A 25,364-nucleotide genomic window follows, 5' to 3' on the forward strand; every position below is an offset into this window, starting at 1 on the left:
ACCAATGACTTGTTATTTTTTTTTTTGCTATAAAATTGTTTTTTAATTATAAATAATATATACCTTTTTTTTAAAGAAATCATATATTAATATTTAGTATATCTCTATTTTATAGGATTTTCATATAAATATTTGATGAGATTAATTTTTAATTTAATGAGATTTATAACCTGTTTAAGGAATATATGAGTTTGGTGAGACTCATACCCGTGAATTTAGGTCAAATGCATGAGAAACCTCTATTTACAAATAATGCAATCTGATGGCTTGCAAGAATGTAGAGAGCAACCGGAGATCTTTTAAATGTTTCGTTTATATATATTACTAGTTGGATCCTCCCGTGCTACAGGAGTTTATTTAAAGTTTTGTTTTTAATCGTTTTGCTATATTATGATGATTTATTTTATTTTTTAACGTAGTTTTGTTTTAAATTAATACATATATATTAGTTTGTTGTTATATTTTTTAACGTTTTTGTTTTATTAGTTGAGATGTTTAGGTTTTTTAGATTTTTAATGAAAATACATAAATGAACACGAGCATGTTGATTTTTTTAAATGTACAAACATGAACACAAATATTTGTCTAATGAAAAAAGAGGCGTTGATGTAGTTGACGAAGGTGGGTAGTATCAGAAATTAACCGACGATGGAAATGATAGATCAACAACGAAGAACATGTAAAGCAGATAAATTGAATTAGGGTTTGATAATGAAAGTGTTTATCAATAAATGAAAGCTTATAACCCATTTAAGGGCTATTAGAGTTTGGTAAGACACATAACCCGTGAAAATTATTCTCTGATAATTAATGGGTTATTTCACAAATAAATGAGATGTTATAACCCGGGTTTGGTGAGACCCATGACCCGTGAAACTGTTGTTTGTTTATGAAATAATTTTACAAATAAATGAGATATTATAACCCATTTAAAGACTATCCGGGTTTGGTGAGACCTATACCCATGAATTCAGGTCAAATGCATGAGAAATCTCAATTTATAAGTCAAGTAATCTAGTGGCTCTAAAGAATGAGAGGAATAACCTGATTGCGACATTTATAATTTTATGGTAAACAATTATATAGATAGTTAGATTAGATAGATTAGGGGGGAAGGGTGGTGGATGTGGTGGCATCACTCATCACACACCCCACCCAATCAAATGGTGCCACATCACCAACCCCAAATCCATCACCTGTGATGGTTTTTTACTAGGGGTGGTGGTGTGTGATGAATTTTTTTTTTTTTGCAAGATTAAATGTTACAAAGATAAATAAATAAATAACCGACAAAAAAATGGTTGATATAGGCCTCGTCACGTTTCCGCCAACTTAGCCGACTTTTATATCATTTTTATAGCATTCAAAAGTTCAAGGTTTAATTCGTAAATTATTCTAAATTCTGTTTAAAAGAAATGTAAAAGTTAAGGGGTTAAATGTGTAAATTGTATTTAAAATATAATAATAATAACACTAACAAAACGCAGCTAAGCACTCCTTCTTCCCTGTTATTTTGCCGGTAACCCATCACTTCCGGCGACGGCTCCCCCCAACGGTCATAACCACCCCCTCCCAACGGATAGATTTCTTGGTTTCCACCCCATCTCACGTGTGATGGCCATCACGCAAATCTCCTCCATTTCGCGTGATAAGGTAGCGACGGCGGTGTGAAAAAACCTACCACGCGTGATAGGAGCTCCATCAAGCGGTGCCCCGGGTCCCCTTAACGATTACAAACCATAGAATATTTCCCAATTTTAAACGATAAACTTTGATGCAAACGAGAAGAAAACGCGTGCTTACTTAATTCATATCTATCCGTCCTAAATGAAACCTCTAGATTGAGCTTTCAATTTTTATTTTTATATAATAATAAAATAAATCTATGTCGTCTTCCCTACCACTCACACTTTAAGGTTATGACTGGCACACGCTAACACCAGCTGTAACCTCACTACTTCACTCTCACCTTCCTTCAATCTTCACACACACTTGACACTTTCTATAAATACCAGCACCCTTCATTGCTTGTCTCTCACCTTCAATTCAACTTAACACATACATTCAAATGGCTTCATCCAGTACATATATACTAATTTCAACTACCCTACTGGTTATCTTTTTCCTAGGTAGCACCTCCGCTGATTTCAACAATGAGTTCGATATCACTTGGGGAGACGGTCGCGGTAAGGTGATCAACGGCGATCTCTTGACACTCTCCCTCGATAAAGCCTCTGGCTCCGGCTTCGAGTCAAGAAACGACTACTTGTTTGGCAAAATCGACATGCAACTCAAACTCGTACCTGGCAATTCAGCTGGCACTGTCACTGCCTATTACGTAAGTTTTCTTAACAAATATATATATATATTATATTATATTTAACCTTCTTTCTGTTCTGCTTCGATGTAATCACTACTTTTCAGTTTAAAATAACTTTTTTTACGGCAATCTAATCCACTCTATTTTAACGCAGTTGTCATCGAAAGGGTCAAACTGGGATGAAATCGACTTCGAGTTCTTGGGAAACTTGAGTGGCGATCCTTATATTCTACACACAAACGTGTTTAGCCAAGGCAAAGGCAACCGCGAGCAGCAGTTCTACCTGTGGTTCGACCCAACTGCTGATTTCCACACGTATTCCATCCTTTGGAACCCAAAACATATCATGTAAGTTGTTTTCGAAATATGATCAAACTATGTTTATGTTGACTTGTAAACGTTGTTTGACTGATGATTATGTTTGGTTTTCAGATTCTCGGTTGATGGAACGCCAATTAGAGAGTTCAAGAATGCCGAATCGATCGGTGTACCGTTCCCAAAAGCACAGCCTATGAGGATACACTCTAGCTTGTGGAATGCGGATGATTGGGCGACCAGGGGTGGGCTTGTGAAGACTGATTGGAGTAAAGCTCCATTCACTGCTTCATACAGAAACTTTAAGGCGGATGCGTGTGTTGTGGCTTCTGGGGAGTCGTCTTGCGGTGGTGCTACAACAGCTTCCAGCGGCAATCAGGCGTGGTTGTCAGAGGAGTTGGATATCACAAAGCAGGAGAGACTGAGATGGGTGCAGAAGAATTACATGATCTATAACTACTGCTCGGATTCCAAAAGGTTTCCTCAAGGTTTTCCACCAGAGTGTCAAATGGCTTAAGATGTTTGTTGTACGATATTGTTTGATGTGTTTTAAGATTACAGTTTAAATTCTTTATTCATATTCATTGTAACTAGTTATCCAATAAAATAAAATAATAAAGATGAGTCTTTACTTATTTTAACTAGTCACCAAACACTAAGATCAATCATGAAATGGTGTTTATATATCTCTTTCTATTGAGTCAAATAAGCACAGGTTATAGGTAAATCTTTCATATTACTATCATTACATTCTTCCCTGTTTTTCAAACACCATAATTGTCACAAACCAAGTTAATATACAAGCAAAACGAAAAAAAACCCATAAAACTTACTGCAGTCACATGAGTGCATTTTCATTCATCATCTTCTAACTCTACAATCTGAGCCCGTCTTTCAGCCGCCTTTTTCCTGACGAAAAACCCCCAGCGCATCGCTGCCTTAATTTTCAACCAACCAACCACCGCCTTCCCAGACCGGCTGCGGTCTTCATCAAAGTCAAAATTAGGAGCCGTTGATGGCATAAACGATGGAAAAGAAAACCCATCTTCCACCATGTTACCGCCATGACCACCGCCCATGCTAAAGAGCCGAAGTAGATGCTGCATATCTTCATTCTCAAGCATCTCGTGACTTCTCATGCGGATCTCATCCTCTGACATGAAATCCCCAACCCCTTTGTCCCGGCTGTTGTTGGACCAGCCATCAAATGGGCTCATATTGGGCTGCTGCTGAACGGATGTGTTCGCGGGCTGGAAAGATGATGATGATTGTGGTGGACCAAGGGCTAACCCAGATCTATCATCGTAACCGTTGTTTTGCATCCGCTGAGTATTGCCAGTGTGGCGGCCACTTGAAACAAGATTCATCTCATACTGACCATGTGCATTAGTGCTCACAAGTTGTGGCCCGGTTTGGTACATGTTATCTGCATTGTCATTATAACCTGAACCCAAATGACAGAAACTAAATGCATATATTGCAGGTTTCTTATAATTATTAAATTCATATAAACATGTCTAAAAAGAAAGAAGGTGTTACCTCCTAATAGCAGGTTTGAATCAACAGAGAGGGAGTCAGAGGAATCCACAACAGGATGGTGTGGCGGCAGTAGCTGATTATTAGATCTCTGATAATCTAATGCGCCCATTGAATAATCATTCCGGGATGCACCAGACCTTTTAGGTTGGTTGAAATTCACAAGTGACTTGCTATCATACTCCACAACTTGGTTCCAGTTATCATATGCTTTCTTAACCAATGTATCCACATATACCTACAAGATAAAATAAATTAATACTCGAAACATTATATATAAATAAGTAATATACTTGAATATAATGAAAGTGGCAAAACCTTTTGGCCATCAGAAAGAGTATCAGCTGATTGATACTGGTCACCCGCAATAAGACCTCTTAGCTCATATATATTATTAAAAACAACACCAACATTTCTGTTATCCTCGGAATAATATACATAAACCTTGGTACTCAACACACATGTTTTTGCATGCTCTATCAAAGCCTCCCACATCTTATTCGACATGCCACTTCCAAGAATCTAAAATTAAAACATAATAATAATAATAATAATAATAATAATAATAATAATAATAAAAATAATAATAATAATCATAATAATAATAATAATTACATGTAGAAAAAACAACATGATGCAATAATCATTACTAAATTAGGCTTGTAAACAAACGAAGCGTTCAGTGAACCGTTTGTAAACCATGAAGCGGGAAGCTTGTTTATGTTCGTTTGATTAAGAAACAAACAAACATGAAAAAAAATTGTTTATTTAGTTAAACAAACTAACATAAACACGTCTCGTTTGTTCATTTACTAGTTCATTTAACTTCACATATGTTCAATTGTTTACGTTCATAATGTTGTTAAGTTTCGTTTTGTTTAAGTCCATTTTACTTCTCATTAGTTTTAGCTTAATTACATGTTCAGTTATGTTCATTCATGAATCTTCATTTATATTCTTTACGAAAGAACATAAACGAACACGAACACGCTAATTTTCTTAACAAACTAACACGAACAATGAAATCCACATCGTTTAATTATTCTTGCTCGTTTTCAGTTAAACAAACGAACACAAACACGTTCCGTTCAAGTTCGTTTGGTTCGTTTACAGGCCTAGATTAAATACTTACTTTACGTAGCTTTTGAGCATCCCGCACTACAAGACGTAGAAACTCTTCAACCGTAAATATCCCAGAACTATTCAACCGCTTGTGAAACGATCCATCCTTTCCAATTTTCTCCAATCTCCATACCTCATCATTTAAAGTAGGCGGGTAGTGTTTCTTGTATACTATCAATGAAAATAATAATAACAAAAAGAAAAAAAATGAGCTGGAATGTTTTTTTCTCCTTTTTGAAATAATAAAAATGAACCAATTGCATACATTCTCCTCTGTGATCTTTAACAGTGAAAGCTTCAGTCTTGGCTTCACGAACACGAATTCCTTCACAGAAACCCGAGGCGACCTTTAAACCAAGTCTAAACTTCCTGCTTCTAATCCAACTTGAATTGTCGGTGAAAGTCAACTCTCCTAAAGTCCCAACACCCTCTTTAAGAACAACCTGCAAGTCTCCAGTCAACAACGGTCGTTTTCCTTCACGTTCTTTAACAACATGGCTTTCAAACTCTTCTAGAGTCCAGCCTTCATCATCTTCATTGTTGAAATCACCTTCTAGAACCACAATGTCTAGTTTTATTGATGATTCGGGTCCTGTGGTAACAACATGACCTGTGGTCGCATCGACTAAGACTATATGAATAGCAGCACCCTGTTCGCCTTCAACCTTTCCACCAGTGAATAATGGTAACGACATCCTGGATTTGAAGAGAAGCTGCAGATTTTTGTCATCAGGCCCTTTGATACGCTTAGGTGATGACCTGGAATTATCACATAGAATTGGTTTAAGATATAAAGTTTGTTAATATTGATATTATACAGAAAAAAAACTCCACAAACCTTTCATTAGTTACCCGAGCAGGGCCTAATTTTGCTAAAGCTCGTTCAACCTCCTCACTAACCTGTTCAGAAAATGGTTTGTGACATGGTAAAAAGATGTGCACAAAACTATCTTCAAAACTTCACAAAAACAGTCTTCTAAATTCAAAAAAATAGAGCATTTAATAACAATAGCTTCATAAAGACAGGATGCACGTGTAAATTTTAAAATTTAAACATGGAAATGTAAAAGGCTGGATCTTACAACTCTGCGAAGAATAGGTTCCAAAGATGAGCAAAGCTTTTGAAGACTGTCGACCTTCAAAGCTTCCACAATTACACTGCATAAACAGTTTATGTGTATATCATTAGAAAACATAAAAATCTCCACAATAAGCACAAAAAAATAAAAATAAAAAAAATAACTTGAGATTAAATGGCTTATTGAAAAAAAAACTTGAGATAAGATTTGCTAGTTTAACACACAAACAACTGACAAGTGAGCAAAATAACCTTTAGCAGGGTAGTAGATCAATTTGGCAGGAAATAAGAACTACAAATCAACTTGGTTAACTTTACCATGGAAACAAACAATCAACAAATATTACTCCATTTCAGGAGATGATGTTACTTTTCTATCGGACAGAAGAAAAACCAAACAACACCCAATACTGAATTCATCTAACACATAATTTATCAATGTAAAAGACTTACAATCCTCACAGAAGTCGTACGAACAGATACAATTTGGAAAGTAAATTCTGAAAGATAGAAACAGGGAAAGTACTAGAACTTGACGCCAACAAGTACCAAGAAAAAATTGTCTTTCTTTACATGTTGGTGTGGGTTAATACCAAGACTTGGGCTGGTATGATAATGTTGTTACCTAAACAATGAATAAAATTATGATTGCATAATCCTCCATAAGTGCTGGTGTTTATATCTCAGACTGATCATAATAGTTACATTTATGTAGGGATTATCAATTATGTAAAACATAAGCCACTAAATTTTAAAACGCATTTCAAGTCACCCAAGTATTAGTTCCATTTTAATTATGTCAGTTCTGATAACATCAAGCTAAGACCTTACTAGACATTGATTCAATGGTTTACAGAAAGTGAATTCGCAAATATGGTTCATTTTGATGAGTTCTACAACAGTACAGCTTCTGTCCAAGTTTCAAAGAGTGTTACCCAACTTTGAAATCTTTACTTCAAAGCATGATTTCCAATAAAAGTTAAAGTTCAAAAAATTTGGACTAAAACCAAATTAATATGCTGGTGGCATCAGGCATGAAATGCTGTGTTGATATTTGAGTGATCATAGTGTAACTTTTTTGAATACTTTATTTAGTGACCTATATGAATACATTATCCCTAATGTGTAATAAGCAACCATGTTCGTCCGGTAATCACATTCATAAACACCTTGCATTGATAAAAGTATCAAACATAAAGTAAATGTAGTGAATTAATAAAAACTATACTCGAAAGCAAATAGATAATAATACAGTTGCAAATTGCACAAATCTACTAACAATTCGCCTATCAAAAAGCCGTAATTTGAAAGCACAGGCCAATGAACAAAAATCAAAAGCAGACTACATGCATTCATTACCTAGCTAAAGCCGGGCGCTTCCGCTCCGGCTGCTGCTCCTCTTCATCAGCTTCCAAGCCTCGTTTCCCCCTCTCCCTAATCGAATTCTTCCTCTCCATATTCCTCGTATGCATTTTTCAAACCCTAACCACAATAATATCAAAACCCTAAGTATACGAAACCCTAAGTGGAAAATTAAATCGATTACGGTTAATAGATGATGAACAATGAACAATCAGAGATGAGTATTAATTATTATTATACCTGTGAGAATTTTCAAGTCCAAGTGGTTTCTCTCTTTTTAACTAAAAACACACTCCTGTACGAATAACGACTAGCGAGTGTCGTAAGCGTTATTGTTATTGCTTTTACGTTTACAATAGAATGAATATATATATCTTTACGGCGAGTGAGGATTGTGTCAGCCGTTGGATAATATATATATCTTTACGGCTGTGCTAGCCGCCAAACTTTGGTTGAGTGTCGTCTCACGGAGCTTCAATGTGATTTTCCTTTTTCAAAATTGGGAAAATTATGGTATGTGTCATGTGCAGTATCTACGGTTCAACTCTTAAATTGATTAAATTGTGTTATTGTACTTTTCAGACACGCACAAGTAAACTATCTAGAATCAATTCATCCCCGCTAAACTAAAGAAAAGACTCATTTATCAAGTTAGTTAATTTATAAAGATCGAAAGATGCCTAAAGTGGATCAATATTTAGCCGATCCCTTGCAGTTTTATCTCACTTCTACTTCTCGTGAGGCTAGCACACGGGGAGCGCCCCTACGCACAGGAGGCGAAGCGTAGAAATCACTTTAGCTTGTTGTACCGGAATGGCCCATCGTCAAAGGAACAACAATTGGCTTGTGCCATTTCCTATTGCTTTGTCAAGGGGATGGGATGTAAAATATGTGTGCCCTTCCCTCGTTTTCAAGAAAGTGCTTAAATGATCATTTTACCCCCAAACCTTTAATTCTGTTAAAAATTAATCTTCTAAAATTAGAGAGACTGGGATTCAAAACCAGGCCTACGTTTTAACAACCTGCTATGTGAACTAGGGTGCTCTTTAATATTATTATAGGATATGGAATATATATTACCACCGTCAACACTTCATCTTTCACCCAAATTCCAATTAGGGTTTCCTATTCTTAATTCCAAACCATTATCATTATCATAAAACATGTATGTAAACTAAAGGATGCATTTTATCAAACACTATGACTACATTATTCAATCTACTCCAATTCTTGGTATCCAAATCCAATGTTTGCCAAGCACTATGACTGCATTATTCAGTCTACACTAGGTTAGTTACCCGTGTAGCACACGGGTTAAAATAAGTAATTTTTTTAAATAATAACATAATGTGAAATACAAAAAATATATATCACATATTTAAAAATATATTGTACGGTAAAAAAAAATTACACATTACGCAATTTGAAAATAAAAGGTTGTTAGAAAATTCATAAAGCATAAATTTTCTTTTTAATTTTCTATATCAAAGTTTAGTTGTAAATTACTACTTTTTTAAACTAACTCGTGAACTAAAAATCATTTTAATCTTAAACTCTTTTGACATGAATAATGTTTGATACTTTAACCGGTTAAAGAAACTCACTCGTTTCGTATTTGTTATTTATAAAAATCTAATATTAATAACTAATACAATATATTTTGTATTAGACAAATTAACATATGTATGATGATATTAATTCTATTAAATTAGAATGGAATTATTAAAAATTGAAAATGAAATATTAAAAGAGAAATGTATTTAATATGAGAGAGAGGAGGAAAAATTTTGTAAGAATCAATGATAACATGTAGCATAAGAAAACATTTATTTATTAATTAGTATAGATTATGACTGCATTTTATCAAGCACTGATTGAAGCTGGAGTTCAACCAGGAGATAATTAGCCGAAATGGGAAGAAGAGGAAACCTAATTAACAAGTATTAGGCTTCGATTTGAGTTTTGAAGTCCAATTGGCAATGGGGACTGCATAATCGACCTTTAAATTTCAAATCTTGACTTCTTCAACATCGACTAGGCACTGATTGAACAATATTAGACTTCAATTTTGAGTTTTGAAATCTAATCACAGCGAAGAAGACAAGATATGGACGAACACGATGTATCAATGGGGACCGACGAGTTGCAGAAGTTTGTTGAACGATTACCGGCGGTGGCCCCCAGTGTTTGCGAGAAGTTGTACGGTGGCGTTGTTTAATAGTGGTGCGGACTAGGTCTATCAGTCCGTGTCTTAACGTGTTTAACAGGTTAGAGATGACGCGATTAACACAAATATCAAACATGAAAACGACTCGTTTAACAATTGACTTTGATGACTTGAGCATGATAGTTATACGTTTTATTTACCACGAAGGAGAAATGATGTACTCTAGCCTCTTATTTTTAATTAATTTAAAAAAGTATAAAATTGCGTAACGCATTTTTTTTTTGCTAAACAAGTCTTATCATGTCAAAACAGGTGTCCATTATGACAACCCTGTGGCGATATGTTTTAGGGGTGATGTGTTGGTTTGGGGTGGGGGAGACAAGAGAGATAAAGTGTTGTTATTGTTAGTGTTGCTAAGAGAAAATTAACAAAATGCCTTTGTCGTCAGCTGGTCAGTTGATGGTCAACTGACGAAAGAGCACCCTTGTACGCACCGAAAAAGTACAATGTCACTAATCACTCAATTTACGAATTGAACCCGAAGAGTGCCCCACCATATAGAAAAGGGGCACAAATTATAATTTTCTTTATAAAATTTATAAAGTTAAAAATAACATAATATTATATAAATGCTTTTGTAGTATGTTGAAATTTTAGGCTTTATATATAGGGACACTAGTCATACTATATTTATTGTTTATTTCGCATGCACTTTATTCGTTCATTTATGAATGGGTGTTAGAAAACTATGTTAGATATATGTGAACTTACTTTTTACCCTTAAAGTTAAAAAGAAAAATAAAACACTCCACACGCGTCCTACATATTTTTTGAAAACCGATGGACCAACAACCCACCACAAAACACAACATTATCATGTCCCAAAACTATCACGTTAAAACTTTGAAAAGTTAAATGATGTTTGAGAGTCCTTATAGTGTGAGTGGTGAAGTAAGATAAGTTACAACTTTGTAACTTATGATTTTTCGATAAGTCATAAGGATGCCAAAATAAGGAATCCCAAACACCCAGTAGAGATGACTTGTATTAACCACTTATGTTCAAATTTAGAAGGATGTCCAATACATGGGTTACAAATGGTGTTGAGCTTGTGCTAGACTATGCTAGATCTAAGATATGTTTAGAGCTCCGTATTTTTTTGCTTGCTTTTTTGGAATCTTGATATATGGATCAATGAATTAATTTTAAGAATATGAAAATATCATGTGAATGTTGATTCACAAGAGCAAGTGGGTGAAAATATTTGGGAAATGTTTTCTAAAAAGCCAAGAAAAGAGAGAACAAAAATTCAAATTAGAATTGAAGACAAATTCAAAGATTAAACTTTAAACACTAGTCTACGACTCTACGTAAACATGTAAAACAGGAAAATGCCACTAAAAAGATGTAATTTATTCAAATTAAATGGGTATCCGAATAATTCAAGCAATCCAAATTTTTAAATATCCTATATCCGTATCTGATCCGATTTAAATTAGTTATTCAGTCGAATATGACCCGAACAATCAAATAATACTGTTTGATTTATAAACTGGATATCGTCTGCATAAGCTGAAAATTAGTTACATGTCATATATATCACAGTAGATAGAAATCATTTAACGTATGTAAACTGCTAAAATAATTGGTGGTGATGGTGTACGAACTATGGAGCGAGTGGTGGTGTACAAACTATGGAAGTGGGTGGTGGTAGACGGTGAACGGTGGGCAGTGGGTGGTGGTGATGGACGGTTGTGGTAGGTGGTGGACGGTGATGGTGGCCGATTGCGGGTGGTGGTGGTGGTGATGAACGGTTGTGGTGGGTGGTGGTGGATGGCGGCGATGTCGGACGGTGGTGGTGGGTGGCAGTAGTGGACGGTGGTTATAGCCGACGGGTGTGGTGGTGGTGGTGGACGGTGGTGGTTGTGGGTGGTGGTGGCGGGTGGCGGTAGGTGGTGGCGGACGGTGGGTGGTGGTGGTGGCGGCAGACGGTGGGTGGTGGTAAGATATTAAGAAGTGTGAAGATTGTGGATATTAGCTGAAGAGGTAGGTCTCTGCAAAGCCCAGTTGGACCCGCAAGACTCACCTTGAAGAGGTACGTCTGCGCATAGACCAACTGGATCCGCAGGACCCACCATGCTCAGAGATAAAGACCTTACACGCAGTAAGCCAGCTGTCCCCGCAGGAAAGCCTCCCTTGGTACAGTACCCTGCCTGTCCCCGCAGCTGTGGGTACAAACCAAGAAGGAAGGCTACCCGCACTAACAGTAAGGCTACACGCATAAGACACTAACTCTTATACTTCAGTAATGTCACCTGAAGAAGGAATGAGCAGAGCGGGAATATTCCCACCCAAAAGAGCCAGTCCGTACGCTTCTAGAAGATCTTTTGTACTATACCTACCAAGGTATGGACAAATAGACAAGATCTGGCAAAAGCAACCCATGAACCAATCACAGGGTGACAGCTCACCGACAATAGTACGAGGAAGAGCACGCTCCAGTACAAAATGTCACTATCAGCCGCTGCCTACCCACCAACTCCCATCGTGGCACGAACATAGCCCATTGTTGGTGGAAAAGGAATATTATACAGCTGGCCGTACCTGCTTGGAAACCTACCTTCGGCTATAAATACTCCAACACCTTGGAACGGTATCATCATCTTCTCTTTAGCTATTTCTCTCAATATACACTTATATTCAGAGCAATCTAGTCTGATTCTCACGCCGGAGTGTGGTCACAAGGAGGAACCCCCCCCCCTTCTCAGTGACGAGCTTACGGTGTCTGTTTTGCAGGTTGAGAAGAATAACCATCTTTGCCGGACCTAACCCTCGTGGGAAACATCTACTTAACCCTAAGATTATCCTTAATCTGCCGGGGTCATTTAGTGTTTCTTCATTAGCTTATTATTTAAGACCATAAAAACAGTTTTCAGAACTTTTTCAATTCTGAAATAAGTTTTTTTCCTTTTTTTTTTTTTTTTTGAAATTCGGTTATTTCGAATTCCCAATTTCCCAACACAAATAAAATACAGTTACCTGAGAGGGACGCAATGCCGCCACGTGTAATCGAGGCTGACATACCACGGAATCAACATTCAACAATAACAATAATCATGGAAACAAAAATGGCGTTTTTGCTGCATGCCTTCTTCTCTTCACCATCACCATTAATCCCTGTTTTACCCTCACCTGTCTCTCTCTTCATCATCTGCATCTTTCCTATTAAAATCTCTCTCACAAAACGTAAAATCCAATTTCCCCTTCACCGGATTTCTTACATTCATTTCAGGTTCTTCATTCTTATACATTTGGTATTTTGATTATAATTATAATTAGATTTCATTTTTGTAATCGTAATTAAATCACGTTTGTTGTTTGTCAGATGAAACATTTTGGGTTTTAACAATAAATAAATAAATAACCAAATGAGCATAACCTCCTCCCCATTAACAACCTCTCCGGGGAACTCGGACGATAATACCCCTCGCGTTAAGATCTTATGCAGCTTTAACGGTACCATATTACCCCGCCCACAGGATGGTAAACTTCGATACGTAGGCGGTGAGTCACGGATACTGAGTGTTCCCAGAGATGTCGTATTCGACGAATTGATGGCTAGGATGAAGGACTTGTTCGAGGGGGTTCATGTTATGAAATACAAGCAACCCGATGAGGATCTTGATGCTCTTGTTTCGGTTGTCAATGACGATGATGTAACCAATATGATGGAGGAGTTTGATAACTTGGGGCCCCAAGATGGGTTCGCCAGACTGCGAGTGTTTTTGTTCTCCACTTCGGAACTTGATGACCCGTTACAGTTTCTTGATGTTGATGGCAACGAAAGGAGATATGTAGACGCGCTAAACAGTCTTAAGGACTTTCAAACGGGTCATATGACAGATGATGTTCACTATTTTGACCCGGTTAACTTGCATCACTTAACTATCCCTCATTTGGGTTCGCAGAGCCCGGTTTATTACTCCCCGAGGCATCAATCTCCGCCTTCGTGTGCGTGTTACCACGGACCGTATGCCAGTGACTCAGACCGAATATATGTTAATCAGTATTCACCGGTTGACCACCAGTCCCGATCGCCAGACAATGTTCCTTGGTTGCCTAACAACATGCTTCATGGAATCAACATGTTTGATGGAAACAATGTTTGTGACCCCTGTCCTCCTCCGTTTCCCCAGCCGTTTTACCTGAAAGATTCGGCTATTGCAATGGGCCCCACCGCATATCCAGATACCCACTCGCCTTATGTCCGTCACAGGCACGAGTTTGCGAATTATGGGAATTATGGGAATTTCCCATATTCTTACGGGCCCTCGAATTCAAATTCTCTATGGAAAGATATTCAAAGTCCGGTTATCGGGTCTCCATCTAACGAAGCATCTATTTCACCTCAAGAAAATGGTGTTCTTAAAAGTCCATTGGTGGAATCACCTCCTAATTTAACCGCTTATAACGGGGTTGATATTCCTGATTGTTACCCTGTACGCCCGTTAAAATTGATCCCAAAATCTTACAATGTAGAGGATCACCGCATGATTTTCAAACCCGTCCAGTCTACTGCTAACATGATAAACTCAAACCCTAACGATTCTGTAGTCGGGTTTGACCGATCACCAGCTTTAGTTGACCAAAAAGCTCATGGGCCCGAGTCATTGATCAAGACAGAGGGAAGCCGGTTGAATGCTGAAGTGAATGTTGAAAGTGCTCTTCATTCTCCTGAAAAGGGAGAAATTAAAATTGAGAGATTGAATTATATACCCGAAATAGTTGAATCGGTTAAAAAAGTCGCTTTAAGAAGTGGCGATGATGAAAAAAATGAAGCTAAAGAAAATACTGAGAAAGCTGCTGAGGTTACTGAGGAAACAACCCATGAGTTGGATGTTGCGGTGAGTAAACTATTGTTATACCCTCATAACATTTTGATGCGAATTAGTATTTATTATTAATAAAAAATTGTAGGATGCACCCGAGGATTTGGAGTTGGATTCTGATACTGGAACCGAAAGCAATTCCAAGATTGAACAAACGAAAGCCGAAGTAGAAGCTGTTGCTAAGGGACTGCAGGTTCAGTTTCACTTACATTATTATTAAAATGTTTTGAAAATTGTTTATATTTATATTTTTATTATTCCTTGAATTTTTAGACCATAAAGAATGATGATCTGGAGGAAATACGCCAGCTAGGATCCGGTACATATGGAGCGGTTTACCACGGAAAGTGGAAGGGTTCGGATGTTGCAATTAAGAGAATCAAGGCCAGTTGCTTTTCCGGGAAGCCAACTGAAAGGGAACGAATGGTAATATTTATACAGTCAAATTGTCCTTTTTATTGAATTTGGTCATACAATTATTGTTTTTTGAATACAGATTGCAGATTTCTGGAAGGAGGCATTGATGTTAAGTTCATTGCACCACCCAAATGTTGTATCGTTTTATGGTATAGTTCGTGACGGGCCTGATGGCTCGTTGGCTACCGTGACAGAGTACATGATTAATGGATCTTTAAAACAGTTCTTAAAGAAAAAAGATAGGTAATAGTTTTGTCGCTTTTTATATATTTGTAATGTTTTTGGTGTAGGTGTCGACCGTGTCGGGTTGGCGGTTGAACTATTAACCCATATATATATATATATATATATATATATATATATATATATATATATATATATATATATATATATATATATATATATATATATATATATATACACTAGACGAGTGCCCGCGCGATGCAGCGGGAAATACAGTCCTTAATAATCACGTAAGAGTTTTTTGGGTGCTCATCGTTCCATTTGAAACCGTGGATTAAGAATTCTTATTTTAAACTCAATTTAGTAGCGAAGTACAAATGAAACCGAAATCTAACCATTGTTAATGGTTTGTTTTTATTGGGTTTTAATTTTCAACGGTTTGGTTTCAGTTTTCGATGACAAAAAACGGCTTGGCTCACGGCTTAGTTTAAAACCATCAAAACCGGACCACAAATGTCTATACGTAAGATGCTATTTTTTTAACTGAAAACAAACCATGACAATATCATACTCAAATTAAAGAGAATTAAATGCTCGTGTTTATGGTGCAATTTTTTTTTAAAAAAATATTAACGTATGAAAAAGTTATGACCGTTTAAAAATCGTGAGGGAATTTGGGTTAAAAGTGAAATTATAAATAATATATAGTTAAAAGATGAGGGATCAAAGTTGTAACTATTCTTTAAATTTTCAAATGTTGATTAAAGTTGAGGGGGCAAGGTTGTAAATAATTTGAAGAAATATTAAAGAAACGGTAAATTTATTGTTAGAATGACTACTATATCCCTATTGTAGGTTGTACTATTTGTTTGAAAAATTGTAAATTACTTAAAATTTAGGTGTCTTAATTTGCCCATGGGTGGTGCATTATATATAGTATAGATATTTAAGTCAAAGACAATTCTAATATGGGCTAGTTTAAAATCATGTAACTTGAACATGACTCGTTTATCTAAACAGGTTGGCGGGGTGTCAACGGGCTATAGTTACGTTGTAAATTTGTTAAATGGGTTGTAACATACATATGGGTCAATCTGTTTTAATTACATGGGTTGATGGGCCAATGGGATGGCATATTTAACTAATGGGTTACCTATAACCCGAACACAGTCCGTTTATTAAACTTGTTGGATGTGACAACACAGAACATGTTGTCTTCATGCCGTGTGGGGTTGGCTGGTTGAATCGTTAACCTGGACATGACCCAGATATATAAACGACTCAAACGGGTTGACGGCTTGACAAGCTATAAACCGATTATAATCAAGTTATAAATGGGTTGATGGGTCAACTTGCTTAGTCAAATGGGCTGACCGGGCGACATATTTAACTAAACAGGTTATACTGGTCAACCCAACATGACCCATTTATTAAACGAGCTATATCTATATATGACAACCTGATTAGTTTAGTTGGTTTTTGGTTGTCTAAATATAAAACTATGTTTTTGGACAGGACTATAGATCGGCGTAAAAGATTAATAATAGCCATGGATACCGCCTTTGGAATGGAATACTTGCATGCGCGAAACGTTGTTCACTTTGACTTAAAATGTGAAAATCTGCTGGTTAATATGAGAGATCCACACAGACCAATTTGCAAGGTATGTATGTGAACTTAGATAAACAACTATATACATGCACCCATCGTTCTTGCATATAAATGTTTGTTCTATAAATATTTTAGATAGGAGATCTTGGCTTATCAAAGGTGAAACAGCACACAATGGTATCCGGTGGTGTTCGTGGAACCTTACCGTGGATGGCACCTGAGCTTCTTAGCGGTAAAAGTCACATGGTAACAGAAAAGGTATATTATTATTGCCTTAAAACACATTTATTTTAAGGTAATTTGATTTATTGTTGGCATTTTCTTTTCAAAATTAGATTGATGTTTATTCGTTCGGGGTGGTCATGTGGGAGTTGCTGACTGGAGACGAACCTTATACAAATATGCATTGCGCAAATGTAATTGGTACGCATTTAAAGGACCATCTGTTTATAGTTTTCTAATGTTGCTTTAGATATAGGGAATATGATACCTGTACATTTGTATATTTTATGGTTTGTTTGGTTATCAATAGGAGGGATTGTGAACAACACGTTGCGTCCTACAATACCAACATGGTGCGATCCTGAATGGAAGTCATTAATGCAAAGTTGTTGGTCTGCTGATCCACAAGAACGGCCGTCTTTTCTGGAAGTTTCTAGGAAACTAAGAACCATGGCTGCAGCAATCAATGTCAAATGATACGCATAATGCTTCAGATTTTCTATCCTATGATTTGGGTCATGCTTTATTTCCTGCGGGTCAAGTCAAGAAATTTGACTGAAGTGGAAATGGGTCGAAAGTCGCTCAAGGTGCAGTTTTATTTTTTATATAAACCACCTTCAAATCTTTTCGTCTGAGGATTTAGTCTATTAATATGATAGCTTAGTTTTTGTAAACCCATTTAATCATTAAAATTACACATTATTTAACAATTATTTATGTGTATATTTATGAAACATCATCTTGGTTTATGGACACACTCATAGTTGTGTTTGTGTGTGACAAGCTGGGGGTAGCCTTGTCTAAGAATTTAAGTATGCTGAGTTGAGCGGTGAGCCTGAGCTCGTCTAAGCTTGAACATGGATAGTTTAATTTAAGGAAGTTTTAGCTTGACTTGTTAATAGTTCTTTTAAGTCCTAGTCGAATAAGCTTTGAAGCTTGAGCTTGGCATGGATACACTCTACTTTCTATTATTATTGAAATTTTAATTGTTCTATATCGAGGAGTGATGCTAGAAAACAGTCACCGGGAGACGTCACGCATGTTCAAAATAGGTGGACGTAAATGCCTCGAAAAAAAAGGTTTGGAAGCAAAGTTCGAATTATGACGCTCACCCTTGATGATATCATGATGCACGCACCAATAAACACGGTCAATTCAACGGTTTTATTATTATTATTATTTTAAAAAAAAGGTTGTAACAAATTGTACACTCGGATTGAAGAAAAAATGATTGGTATAATTTTTGAAAAATATAACAATGTATAAAAGAAGTATTCTACATTCTAGAAAAATGATGGAAGTGGTTGAAACTTAAAATTCAACAATGGATGAATATATTACTTCTTCCCCACTCGTTTACTATCTCATTCAAATGGAGTCTAGGGTTAATCACTTAATCCTAGGGCTATAAACGAGCAAGAACAGTTTCGTGTTCCTTCGTTAAGGAAATAATGTGTTCACGAATATTTACCGAATGACATTTTATGTTCGTGTTCGTTCATTAAGGAAATGAATGTGTTCACGAACGCTTAATGAACATAAATAAAATCGGCAAAGCCTAGAGATTAATACCAATGAATTCATCATTGTGAATAATGAAAGCATATAATTGAATTGAATGAACACGAGCAAGGGTATGTTCTTGTTCGTTCATTTAACTTTAAATGAACAAGAACACTTAATTGAACAAATATTTATGTTCATATTCGTTTATTTAAAAAAATGGACATTTGTGTTCGTCTATGTTTGTTTTTTTAAAATCTAAACGAACATAACTGATAATAAGATAAACGAGCATATATGAACAAATGTAAATGAACACAAACATAAACGAACATAGATGAAAACACTTAAATAAACACAAATTAACAAATATAAAACCTTTAAGTAGATGACATGTCCACATAATATTTAATTATATTATATTAATACATAAACAAACATAAATAAACATACATAAACGAACATTCATGAATATGAATGAACGAGCGGGCGGAACATGTGTTCATGTTCGTTCGTTTAATTAAATGAACACAAATTTTTTGTTCATGTTCGTTCATTTATTACAAGAGTTCACCGAACGTTCGGTTCATTTACAAAAGTTAATCCTATTCATCACTTTGTTTATACTTTATACGTTTATAGTATAGTTATCAATGGTTTAAATATTCTTTTATTTTTAGACACAACTAAAATTTTTTTCCCGCGCAATTTGGTTGGTAAAATCCGAGCATTACGATGACGAGTCAACGCGAATTTGATCAGTATCGGTTACGGTCATTATGACATAAACAACGTGGTTGTTAAAACCCGAGCGTTATGATGGCGAGTCAATGTGAATTCGATCAATATTGGTTAGGGGTGTTCATCGGATCGGATAACGGATCATTCGGGTTATTCGGATATGAAAATTTTTGGACCTTATCCGAAATCCAATCCGATCCGAATTAGGAATATTCCTATCCGATCCGAATATATCCGAATTCAATTTGGATCGGATTCGGATAATATCCGAAATTATCCGAATAATCCGAAATAAACCTAAAAAATTTTCCTATTTTTTGTTCCAAACATTTAATAGTTTAGAATCATAATAAACATACAAACCGGAAAATACAAATTACTAACAAAATTTAAAGTTTAAACTTCAAATAGTAGTATAATAAATATACCAAACCGGAAAATATCACTAAAAACATGTTTTTTATTTGGATTAAACGGATATTTGAATAATTCGAACAATCCGAATTAGTTATCGGGATATTCGGATTGAACCGATCCGAATATCCGAATAAGAATTCGGATCGGTTTATTTAGATTTCGGTTTCGGTTTGGATTTCGGATTTCTTGAACACCCCTAATATTGGTTACGGTCGTTATGGTATAAACAACGTCGATAAAATCCAATCGTTAACCCCAAAAAATAAATTCGTCAAATTATTAATATATAAAAAACAAATTATTTAAAATGACGTTTATTCGACCGGTAAAACACAAGCACTGCAGTCCCCGGTGTTGCGATAGCAAATCGACACGAATTCGTTCAGTATTAATTACGGTCTAACCAACGTTGGTAAACCCAATCGTTAAAATCCAAAAAAAGGTCGTCAAATTAACATATAAAATATCAATATATTTAAACGATGTTTATTCGGTCGGTAAAACCCGAGTGTTGCAGTCCCCAGTGTTGTGTTGGTGAGTTGGTGTAACCCGGACGTTGTCAATGCTGCGCGCTGCGTCGATAAGTAGACGCGAATTTGGTCGGTTTTGGTACATTTGCTACGGTACCAACACTAAAAAAATCAATAAAACCACGGCGTTGGTAAAAACCGAGTGCTGTCAGTCCCAAGCAATACGGCGGTGAATCGGTAAAACTTGGGCGTTGGTAAAACACGAGTGTTTTTGGTCCTGGTTATGGCTGTAAGTTGACACGAATTTGGTCGATTTCTGTTATGTTCGTTAAAATATCAAACTAAAATAATAAAAAGAGTGTGTGGCTAACGATGTTGTGCCACTTGGACCAATAGATGACCAAGCGGCACCAAACATCACAAATATACTATAGTAAAAATTGTCTTTTTATTCTTTATTTTTTATTCTTTTATACATAATGATATTTATTATGTAATTATATACTATTATATAAAATAAAATGATAACGTTTATATAAACATCAAATAGTGCTCGTATATACTTGTGGCCTAATTAAATTTAATATGTGAAGCTCATACTTGAGCTCTTTTAGCAGATAAGCTTTAATTTAGACTCGAGTCTGAACTACTTTAAACTCTCCGTTTATTCCGAGTTTATTAGTAGTCAATCCTATCACTCTACTCATCTTTGTAGAAGCATGTTAGGACACGATAAAGATAAAATACGATTAGTTGTTATTTAAGGCCATCGTGGTTGACTTTTATTATATCCCCTCACATCTATATTATAAATACATGAATTAATAAATATATCCAATTACATTCGATGTAAGAAAACTTGAGAATAGTTGATATATGTTTGTTTGGATGGTTATCGACTTGGAAGACAAATCCAAAAGGGTCAAATCCTCTGACATCAGTAACTGCTCTAAACCTTCATACCTACTATACGCGGTTTGACTTTTGTTTACAAGTCAATACGTCGTTTCCTTACACGTGCCACCATATAAAACCAATTGAAGCAAACCAATAACCAAATTTGCTTTAATCAGTTTTGGAAGATTGTGCGATACATAATTTGCATATTGTTTTAACGACCAACGAATAAAATCCGACTATCTGAGATAACCCAACAACAAAAGTCACACATACGTCCGTAATCACAAACAACGCTAGGTAGTCCACGCCCGCTATCTCATGTTCTAGAGAAAACCTGATGGATATCGAATTCGAGCTCGAGACCTTACGGTATGTAACACAAATCTTAACCCCCCCTTTCCTTCTTCAACACCAGTTGAGCTAAAGCTCATTAGCACTTAATAGGCTTATAAATTATTTATTTTATATTTTTATACAAGTATATTTGTGTGAATTCCACAAACCAATCTATAAGGCCACATGTAGTGGGTGATAAGGGGCGGCAACACCGCCCCCTGGGCGACAAAAGGGGCGACGAGGGCGGGGGTGAGGGTATTTATTGCCGGTATGGGTTTGAGATTTAATAATATTATATTAGTGTGATATATATATATATAGGATGGTTCATGCGAGAAGTGATATTACAGCGAGAAGTGCGAGAAGTCGATTTCAACCATTGATCTTGTTAATCAATGGTCATTAACGAAAGTGGCATTTTTGCAATTAATAAGAGATTATTATAAAGATTATCATAATTAAAAAGGGTAATGTGGTAACTTGTGTAACTCAATTAAAATAAAAGAAAAGTATAACTCCCACCATTCCTTGTTAAAAGCTTCAAGCTTTAATTTTCATTTATTGATAATTAACTGAATTTAATTCATTTGATTTCTTTAGTTTTCTTGTTTACATCTATTATTACGATAGTCCTTTTTCTTGTTTTTTAGTGTATTATACTAGCTTTCATATTGCATATTATTGATTCTTTTTTACACTCTTATTGATAATTTTTTTATATGTTATTTTTTGTGTTGAATATAACAATTTGTGTAGGACATATAATTAAATGTTGTTTGTGATATAACAGTTAACGTAGGATACATGTTGTTTGTGTAGGATAAGCAATTAGTGTGTAGAGTTGAAAGATAATATTTTGTTTATGATCAATAGAGTTTGTGTAGGATACATGCATGTCATTTGTTTGTGATATAACATTTTGTGTAAGATCAATAAAATATTGTGTAAGAATGAAAAATACTTTTAGTGTGTAGAGTTGAAAGATAATATTTTGTTTATGATCAATAGAGTTTGTGTAGGATACATGCATGTCATTTGTTTGTGATATAACATTTTGTGTAAGATCAATAAAATATTGTGTAAGAATGAAAAATACTTTTTTTTTGTGTAATATACATTATTGGTGTGTAGTAATGAAATATAATATTTTGTTTGTGATATTTTTTCATGTAGGATCCATATATTGTTGTTTAATGTAATAAAAAAATTTATTTTGTACTACGTAGTTTCATACATGTACTGTGTAGATGATATTTTAATTTTGCATGTCTATTTTTTTTATCGTGTGTAGGTTCATTTTTATACTAATTACTATGTAAATTCGTATGTACTGTGTATATGGTATTACGAATTGTGTATGTGTAATTTTCTATCACGTGTAGGTCATTTATTTACTGTGTAAGTTCATATATGTACTACGTATGTGATAATGTGATATTTCGAATTGTGTATGTGTAATTTTTTATGGTGTGTAGGTTCATTTATCTACTGCGTACAAATTGTGGTATTTCTAGTTACGTGTGCAATTTTATTCATGTGTAGGTTCATTTATGATAAATTTATGAAATTAAAATTAAGAGAATAAAAAAATAATATGGATAAATCGACAACATTGAATTTGATAAAATAAAATAAAATAAAACAAGAATTTAATATAGGTTGATTTGACTTTATATTAAAAAATATAAAAACAAATTTATAACTTCTCCATAAATTATGACCTACCAAATATGAAAATATACATGACATTTTACTATAACACCCTTTTTATTAAATAAATGAAAGAAATAAAAGAAAAAATGTGATTGTTGGAATTCATTTCTCGCACTTCTCACAATAAAAAAAACTTCTGAAATGAATCTAATTATATATATATATATAGGTATTGGATCATTTTAGAAGTCTTTTTACAGCGAGAAGTGCGAGAAGTGAAAGTGTAACTCCATTAATCCCTAATTTCACTCTCTTTCTTATGTGTAGGTGCGTTGTGTAGGTGCATATGTGTGTGTGTAGGTACACATGTTTGTATATGTGTACGTATGTTTGTATATGTGTATGTATGTTTGTATGTGTGTAGGTACATATGTTTGAATGCGGCTCGGTACATTTATATGTTTGTAGGTAGGTTTGCATGTGTAGTTAAGACATAAATACAACCAACCTACATATATGTATGTAACATCATATGAAAGGGAGTGAAAATATGGATTAATGGAGTTATACCTTCACTTCTCGCACTTCTCGTTGTAATATCACTTCTCGCAAGATCCATCCCCTATATATATATATATAACAAAAACTCTCTCTTTGCTGACTAGACACCACATGACACAAAACGCCTCATTTTTAGCCCCTTTACTACACCTAGCCTAACAAGACTTAACTACAACCGTACGTATGATTGTGGAGTCATCTTATTGTCACTAGGTAAAAGGTGTGTTGTTCGACGAGGGACATATAATGTGAATTTAATCCGTTTAGGTTGTATTTAAATGATCAACATACTTGTTTAATCATTAATATTTGTAATGCTAAACTAGATAATTTTTTGGACCTAAACATGAAATTTAAAGATAAGGCAAGAGACATGTAGTTTCTTAATAGCTTCAAGGAAATGGATTCGTTAGAACTTTTAAGGATAGTGTCAACTATCTTATTTAGGTATGAATATCTATTATACAAATACATTTGTTATAATATTTTGACCTAAACTTTTAAAAATTTGAGAAGCATGTTTACATAGTCAACAACTGCGTCGTTTGTTTACGTCCCTACAAAATTATTTACATAAAGTACATTGGAGATGGTAACGGTTTGATTAATAAAGTTATAATATTCCTCATCTAATCTAAATAATAATATATTAATGAATAGATGTTGAAAAATAACCGATCCATGAAATTGGAGCGTATTTGTTGGTCTAGCAGTAATTAAAGCATATTTAGTTATATAATATAATGTTATGCAACGTACTTTACGTAATTATGAGGGGTACGTCTTATAGAAAAGACAGGAAGAATTCTAGCTAGGTCGTTCGATAATTAAAAAGGTTATCAAAGTTTTAGAAAAGAATGTGACATTTCTATAACTATGTGTAACTTTTAAGGGAAATTGTTATACAAACGTAATTAACATTTAAAGTGATGTTTTTATATCATATCAATTCTTAATATAAATTGGGTTTGATTTATGATTTAAAACAATTTTTGATGTTTAAATCAAACTTTTCTTCATCATATTTGGTGGTTTATTTTAGGTTTCATCTCAGTTCTTCAAATAAGTCGCATGTTTGTAAGATTTTTGTTATTACATAATATTTTTCATTCATTAAAGAGTATTGTTTTTATCGAAATAGAAGGTAAACAAACAACAAGTTACGTTGCTAGCTCTTTTAGTCCACTAAACGTCTGAGTTATCTAAAAGTTTAGAGACATTTTAATCACAACCCTCTTAACCAAGTTCTTATATCGACCCTGTAAATTGAGTTGATTATGAGCTTTCTATCAGAAATGCCTAATGGAGATAGTTTAGAGGTCTCTTCTGCTGACTGTAAATTTTCAAAAGAGATGCTACTTTTGTTGAACAATTACAAGCTTTTGTAACTTTTCTAATTCACAAAAATATAGGTTTATTTTACTGTTATTAAGTAGTTTATTTGCTAAATAAATATATTTAACTGTTACTAAAAATCATTGGGCAATTTCTTCTGGAATAACTATAAAATGAACTTGTTGATATGTTTGGTTAGATCTATCTATCTAATAAAAATATATTT

At 34.8% G+C, this 25,364-nt stretch overlaps 3 protein-coding genes across 3 annotated transcripts; 2 read left to right on the forward strand and 1 right to left on the reverse strand.

Moving 5' to 3' along the window:
* Positions 1–2,037: 2,037 nt before the first annotated feature.
* Positions 2,038–3,270, forward strand: LOC143617158 (putative xyloglucan endotransglucosylase/hydrolase protein 23). The gene is made up of 3 exons (XM_077089807.1): positions 2,038–2,338; positions 2,475–2,668; positions 2,753–3,270. The coding sequence occupies exons 1-3, from the start codon at positions 2,069–2,071 to the stop codon at positions 3,150–3,152; spliced, it is 864 nt and encodes a 287-aa protein (XP_076945922.1). The 5' UTR covers positions 2,038–2,068; the 3' UTR covers positions 3,153–3,270.
* A 186-nt stretch (positions 3,271–3,456) lies between these two features.
* LOC143617157 (calmodulin-binding protein 60 D-like) lies at positions 3,457–8,054 on the reverse strand. The gene is made up of 9 exons (XM_077089806.1): positions 7,974–8,054; positions 7,731–7,853; positions 6,376–6,451; positions 6,132–6,193; positions 5,559–6,052; positions 5,304–5,464; positions 4,490–4,693; positions 4,175–4,409; positions 3,457–4,079 (listed from the first exon to the last, which is right to left on the reverse strand). Exons 2-9 carry the CDS (start codon positions 7,841–7,843, stop codon positions 3,490–3,492), a joined length of 1,935 nt encoding a protein of 644 aa, XP_076945921.1. The 5' UTR covers positions 7,844–7,853; positions 7,974–8,054; the 3' UTR covers positions 3,457–3,489.
* Positions 8,055–13,321: 5,267 nt separating this feature from the next.
* Positions 13,322–18,403, forward strand: LOC143617159 (RAF-like serine/threonine-protein kinase 20). Its single transcript, XM_077089808.1, has 8 exons — positions 13,322–14,804; positions 14,878–14,982; positions 15,063–15,215; positions 15,286–15,449; positions 16,905–17,052; positions 17,136–17,258; positions 17,336–17,423; positions 17,533–18,403. Exons 1-8 carry the CDS (start codon positions 13,329–13,331, stop codon positions 17,697–17,699), a joined length of 2,424 nt encoding a protein of 807 aa, XP_076945923.1. The 5' UTR covers positions 13,322–13,328; the 3' UTR covers positions 17,700–18,403.
* The last annotated feature ends 6,961 nt before the right edge of the window (positions 18,404–25,364 follow it).

Source organism: Bidens hawaiensis, unplaced genomic scaffold, assembly GCF_021521415.1.
Source record: "Bidens hawaiensis isolate Kalapana, Puna unplaced genomic scaffold, B.hawaiensis_p1.1 tig00052528_1, whole genome shotgun sequence".
NCBI lineage: Eukaryota > Viridiplantae > Streptophyta > Magnoliopsida > Asterales > Asteraceae > Bidens > Bidens hawaiensis.

Excerpts from the sequence above, each read along its gene's own strand:
- LOC143617157 (XM_077089806.1), bottom strand. The coding sequence starts at position 7,843 with ATGCATACGAGGAATATGGAGAGGAAGAATTCGATTAGGGAGAGGGGG. Across the intron at positions 5,465-5,558 it reads TAAAGATCACAGAGGAGAAT|TATACAAGAAACACTACCCG; the intron begins GTATGCAATTGG and ends TTTCATTGATAG. Across the intron at positions 4,410-4,489 it reads CTCTTTCTGATGGCCAAAAG|GTATATGTGGATACATTGGT; the intron begins GTTTTGCCACTT and ends TTTATCTTGTAG.
- LOC143617158 (XM_077089807.1), top strand. The coding sequence starts at position 2,069 with ATGGCTTCATCCAGTACATATATACTAATTTCAACTACCCTACTGGTT. Across the intron at positions 2,339-2,474 it reads GCACTGTCACTGCCTATTAC|TTGTCATCGAAAGGGTCAAA; the intron begins GTAAGTTTTCTT and ends ATTTTAACGCAG. Across the intron at positions 2,669-2,752 it reads TGGAACCCAAAACATATCAT|ATTCTCGGTTGATGGAACGC; the intron begins GTAAGTTGTTTT and ends TTTGGTTTTCAG.
- LOC143617159 (XM_077089808.1), top strand. The coding sequence starts at position 13,329 with ATGAGCATAACCTCCTCCCCATTAACAACCTCTCCGGGGAACTCGGAC. Across the intron at positions 14,983-15,062 it reads CTGTTGCTAAGGGACTGCAG|ACCATAAAGAATGATGATCT; the intron begins GTTCAGTTTCAC and ends TTGAATTTTTAG. Across the intron at positions 17,053-17,135 it reads CACACAGACCAATTTGCAAG|ATAGGAGATCTTGGCTTATC; the intron begins GTATGTATGTGA and ends TAAATATTTTAG.